This window comes from Phragmites australis, chromosome 1 (assembly GCF_958298935.1).
Source record: "Phragmites australis chromosome 1, lpPhrAust1.1, whole genome shotgun sequence".
NCBI classification, from domain to species: Eukaryota; Viridiplantae; Streptophyta; class Magnoliopsida; order Poales; family Poaceae; genus Phragmites; species Phragmites australis.
Window position 1 is genome coordinate 17889449 of NC_084921.1, and position 6209 is coordinate 17895657.

General features: G+C 43.0%; 1 protein-coding gene across 1 annotated transcript; it reads right to left on the reverse strand.

Moving 5' to 3' along the window:
- Window positions 1-5156: 5156 nt before the first annotated feature.
- On the reverse strand, window positions 5157-5777 carry LOC133883201 (alpha-amylase/subtilisin inhibitor-like). Its single transcript, XM_062322440.1, has one exon. It carries the CDS (start codon window positions 5775-5777, stop codon window positions 5157-5159), a length of 621 nt encoding a protein of 206 aa, XP_062178424.1.
- Window positions 5778-6209: the final 432 nt, after the last annotated feature.

Genomic DNA, 6209 nt, shown 5'->3' on the forward strand with positions numbered 1-6209 from the left:
CAGAGACAAGAACAAATGTTAGTTCTGTCAGGAACCTTGGAGCCCTCAGCATAACTGTAAGGTAAGGAAAAAATTAATGGCATTGGCTTTGGATGATGGTAGTGAAGTTATTGTCAGAGAAAAACTGATGTCCCTTGCTCTAGAAGAAGAAAAGGTGGATGAAGAGGGTACTTCTGGAGAAGATATACCTGAGGCTGGTTATGTCACAGCACCTGGTAGCCCACATAAGCAAGGAGATGCTTTAGCCCAGCCAATGCAAATTTCCCTAAATGCAGTTAATGGGACATCTGACTCTATGACCTTTTCATTGATATTGAAGATTGGGGACAAAAGATCAGTAGAACTAGTTGATAGTGGCAGCACAGATTCCTTTATGGATTATGACTATGCTTTGAGAAACAATTTCAAGTTGAGCTATATTTCAGCAAGGAAAGTTACAGTTGCAGGTGGTGGAGAACTTGTGACTGATGCAGTAGTGTCTAACCTCAAGTATACAGTGGGAGATGTTAATTTTTGCAATACCTTTAGGTTACTTAACTCAGAAGCTATGATTTTATCTTGGGAGGGGATTGGATATATGAGCATAGCCCAATTAGATTGGATTTACAGAAGAAACTGCTTTCCATTACTAAAGGAAGCAGAGTCTATAATTTTCCAAATTATACTGCTCCCAGTGGTCAATGTGTAGTAAATGCAAAGAAACTGACAAAGATGTGTAGGAAGGGTGTTATGGGCTATATAATTCAAGTTAAGCTGATACAAGATTCTAATCTGGAAGTTAGTACCCCCCTGCCAACTGAGATTGAAAAGCTCCTTCAGAATTATCCTGATCTTTTTGATGAGCCAAAGGGGCTACCATCAAAGAGAGAATGTGACCATGCTACACTTAAAGCCTGGAGCAGTACCCCCAAACCTCAGACCCTACAGAGTCCCACATCAACAAAGGTAGGCCATGGAAGAAATCATTCAACAGATGCTCAAGACTGAAGAAATTAGACCCAGTCTCAGTCCCTATTCATCTCCTGCTGTTATGGTGAGGAAAAAAGATGGGTCATGAAGGATGTGTATTGATTATAGACACTTGAACTCACTGACTATCAAAAAATAGATTTCCAATGCCTGTTATAGATGATATCTTGAATGAGTTACATGGTGCTGTTATCTTTTCTAAGATTGATCTGAGGTCAGGGTTCCACCAAATCAGGATTTTGGAAAAAGACATACCCAAAACTACATTCAGGGCACATTTGGGTCATTATGAGTATTTAGTGATGCCTTTTGGGCTCACTAATACCCCAGCCACATTTCAGTCACTCATGAATCAGGTATTATCTAAATTCATAGGCAAATATGTCCTAGTTTTCTTTGATGACATCTTGGTGTATAGCAAGAATTTACATGAACATGTAGATCATCTGAGGACTGTCTTGGATGTTGTGAGGAAAGAAAAGTTGTACATCAAGTATAGCAAGTGTACTTTTGCACAGCCACAAGTGGAGTATCTTGGACATATCATAGATCAAAATGGGGTCTCCATTGATCCTAAAAAAATCTGTGATGTACTCAATTGGCCGAAACCTGAGAATGTCTCACAGCTTAGAGGGTTTCTTGGACTAACAGGATATTATAGGAGATTTGTGAGGGAATATGGAAAAATCTACAGGCCACTCTTTGATCTCCTCAAGAAAGATGCATTCAAATGGGAGGAAATTCATACAAATACTTTTGAGAATCTGAAAAAAATCATGACCACATGCCCTGTGCTGGCATTACCTGATTTCACACAACCATTTGTCTTGGAGACTGATGCAAGTGGTTCAGGACTTGGTGCAGTGCTCATGCAAACCGAAAGGCCCATTACTTACCATAGCAAAACTCTCAGCAATAGGGCTATGGCTCAATCAACTTATGAGAAGGAAGCAATGGCTATTATTGAAGCTTTAAAGAAGTGGAGACACTATCTTATAGGGAGCTCTATAGTCATAAGAACTGACCAAGAGAGTTTGAAGTACATTTCTTCCCAAAGGCTGTCAGAAAGCATTCAGCATAAACTTCTACTTAAACTGATGGAGTATGATTATAGAGTGGAATACAGAAAGGGAAAAGAAAATGTAGCTGCAGATGCTCTATCAAGGATAAACCAGAAGAGGCCAGAGGGAATATGCATGAATATCACTGCAGTTCAACCAGATTGGGTACATGACATTGCAAAAGCTATGAAGATGACCATCATTTTCAGCAGATTTCTGAGAAACTGAATGGAGGACCTGACCCCCTTGGAGTGTACACTGTTGTGACTGGACTAATGAAGTACAAGGGAAGAATTTATGTTGGAAAGGGAAACAACATGAGAACCAGTATACTCACATCATTTCGCTCATCTCCTATTGGTGGGCATTCTGGGAAAAGGGCCACCTATCACAGAGTTAAGAAGCTTTTCTATTGGCTTGGGCTGAAATCAGAAGTTGATCAAATGGTTGAAGAATGTCCTACTTGCCAGGTAACTAAATCTGAAAATGTACATGTTCCTTGTCTACTAAATCCATTAGAAGTTCCTGATATGCTTGGACACACATAAGTATGGACTTTATTGAGGGATTGCCTAGGGTGAAAGGGAAAGATGTGATTTTAGTTGTGGTGGACAGATTGACTAAATACAACCACTTTATAGCATTATCACACCCTTATACAGTCCAGCAAGTGGTTGAAATATACCTGGACCAGGTGTTCAAGTTGCATGACTTTCCCTTGGTAATTATAACTGATAGGGATAGGATATTTACAAGCAAGCTATTCCAAGAGATATTCAAGGCAGTGGGGGTTTCATTAAGGTTCAACACTACTTATCATCCACAAACCGACGGGCAAACTGAAAGAGTTAACCAATGTTTGGAGAATTACTTGAGAATTATGGTTTTTCAGGAACCAAGAGAGTGGTTGAAATGGTTACCCATGGCTAAGTGGTGGTATAATACTTCATATCATACTTCACTTAAAACTTCACCCTTCCAGGCCTTGTATGGATATCCACCACCTCAAGTTGGGGAACTATCTATTCCTTGTAACATCTCAGAAGAAGCTAAAGTCACTGTTGAGGAGAAGGAAAAAATGCTGCAGGAATTGAAGGCCAACTTGTCACAAGCTCAAGGCAGAATTAAGCATTTTGCTGATATGAAAAGAACTGAGAGGGTGTTCAAGGAAGGAGATATGGTACATTTCAAGATGCAGCCATACAGATTGAATGATTTTGGTCTAAGGGGATTCATCAAATTGAGATCCAAGTACTATGGACCCTTCAAAGTTTTGCAAAAGATTGGACAAGTGGCCTACAAGCTATTACTGCCAGAAGGAGCAGGCATACATCCTGTATTCCATGTGAGTCAATTGAAGAAGCATCATGGAACCAAAGCATTGCCTCTTCCAAACCTGCCTCTGATAACAGCTAAATGAAAGATTAAAATGGAACCACTGAAAGTATTGGAAAGGAGAATTGTACCAAGGAATAATGAAGCAGTAGTACAGTGGCTAGTTCACTGGGAAAACCTTACTGAGAATGAAGCCACATGGGAGGATACTACATTTATCCAGAAGACGTTTCCAAAGTTTAATCCTTGAGGACAAGGATTGTCTCAAGAAGGGGAGGTTGTCAGGAATGAAAAAAAATTCAGTTTCGTCAGTTAACTGGCTTATATGTTGCGAAGCGGTATGCTGGCTTGTGAGCTGTTGATTTAGCATCCAAGGGCCATCGGTGTGGCGGGAGAAGCTTTGTATCACTCTGTCATTCGTCCAGTTGTTTTACCGTTTCTTTCTTACTGTTTACTGTTGTACTTTTGATCAAATTATAGACTTGTGTAAAGTATTAAACGGGTGGTTGGAGTGGGAATGGAACTAACGAATCATTCCTAAAAGTATTCTCTAGTTTGTTAGGGTTCGTGTTCCTTTAGCTTTCTTCTAATGCTCTGGCGGTTGCTCTGAGTTCACCGACGAGTTCATCTGTTTCCTTCGTCAGATCATTTCATTTCGTTTTTCTGTTACTCGCGTTCATGACAACCTAGAGAAACCAAAAGCAACAAAAACAGCCTAAAGCATTCACTACTTGATCATTGGCTTTAGGGTCTAGCCTAAACTCCTAAAAGTACGGGTATCTAGGGCATAACCCAAAGGTGAGTTGCTTTTGAAGCCTAAGATGATAATGCCAGAAGCGGAGAAAGGTTATCTTCAGATCCTTGTTGCTCTAGATAGGTAGTGGTGGTGGTGCGGCTCCTTTCAGCTAGTGTTCTTGTATTCGCCTCATCTGTGCAGTTGTTCCTCGTATTTGGGTAAGTAGATTTTAGACTCACGTGGGGTGGCTTCTCCTTAGGTCTTCAAGACGTAACTCTTCCTAAAGCAGCAGTAGCATAGCTCCGGCTTCTTAAGTGTAAAGAGGGTTAGGGAAGTGAAAGAAGGATTGGGAAGAGGAGTCTTCAAGCATATCTATTGAGATTCCATGTTTCTCTTATTTTAGGGCTATACAAACTATTTAGGGTTACGTTCTAGGTCAAACTTGGCTTTGATACAACCTTTGTCGAGACCGGTTCAAGAAACTAACCGATCTCATCTATGTGTTAAACTCAGGAATCAATCCCAACATATAGCGACTTCATTGATGATAATCATTATAATATCCATACCTTAATCGACGAATAGCAATGGGACTGTGATCAGAAGGAGAGAAAGCAGGAGAGCCGGGGAGGAAGAAGACCGGAGAGGAAGGGGGCGAGTGTTATGTTCTTCATCCATCTCCTTCGAGAGAGACCAGCTCATATACGGTCTTTGCCTCCCGGCCGACTGGGCCACGCCGGTCCACTTGGTCCAGCCCACAAGCGCAGCCATGGCAACCCAATTGGAGGCCCAGTCCGTGACAGGCATATTTCACCCAGGGTGGCAACCAAACAAGCCCAAAATACCAATTCATAAAGACATCAAAGGACACGCTAGCTCACAATCCATCACAGATCGTCTCTCTTGTAGATCGAAAGTAGAAACCAATACACGGTACCGTATAACGAAAACATGACTAGATATATCAGCGTGTGATGAGTGCACAGTTTCATTATTCACTAGAACAAACGAATGGGAACATGCACGAAGCGCAGGAATGGCGCCGTCGACCATGCCTATCCTTTCTTGAACACGACCACCAAAGGCGAGCCGGTTACAGCCATCCACGATCGGTTCTTGGAAGAAGCATGCAAGCCCAGATCTTTGCTCGGGCCCTCGCCGGCCGATGACACCAGCTTGTACCCCTTGGTCTTGCCGTCGTCGTGCTCCTCGATGCGGAACACCTCGGCCAGAGGTGGGTCGACGTGGGCCTTCGGGGTCCCGACCGCCACGTACTGGCTTGGCCCCGACGGCGATGACAGGAAGGGCGGCCGGTGGGTGACGAACCAGTTCGTTGATTCCACGCAGAAAGTGGCGAGCTGGGTGAAGTGGATCGTGATGTCGCTCGACAGATGCACCGCGCCACCGGTCGAGTTGTTCCGTTGAGTGAACTGCACGAGGCCAGCGGTGTCCTCTCTGCGTGCCTGGACTAGGAAGAACGGGCACTCCTCAAGCTCGCCCTGGCGGGCGCGGAGGTCGCCGCCGGCATTCTTGTCGTCCGCCGGGCGGACGTAGTACTGGGAGTCACTGCTCAACTCGTTGCCATCCGTGTCGTAGACCGGCTTGGTGGCATCCCCAGCAATGATGCCGGGGAGGGAGATGGCGAGGAGCGGGAGGAGGATACGACTCATGGCCATCGCTCTTGATCTAGCAATCTTTCTGCCTTTGATTTGTCAGCTGACTGAAATGTTTGAATGTGGGTGTCTGCCGCTTCGAACTCTCAATAGCTTATGTATTTATAGGCATTGATGCTAGGCAACACTTATTTTCTCTCTAAATATTAGTAAAGAATCCTTGATGTCTTAATAAAGCGCACTAAAACCACATCTTTTTGCTTAGCCAGCATTAGAACGAAATAATTAAATCTCTTCTTTTCAAGCAAATATTAAAACCGTACCTTCTTTTTTTAGCAAGTATTTAATGTGAGGTCTCTAAAAGCTATCCAGGTCTATTGCAAATATTAACTTTTTTACTTAATGAAAGGATATCTACCGAATTTGAATCAACCAAAGGAATGATAGGAAGCTTGTCTGCCACAACCTTCAACAAGAAGGCGCGAGACAAATAAA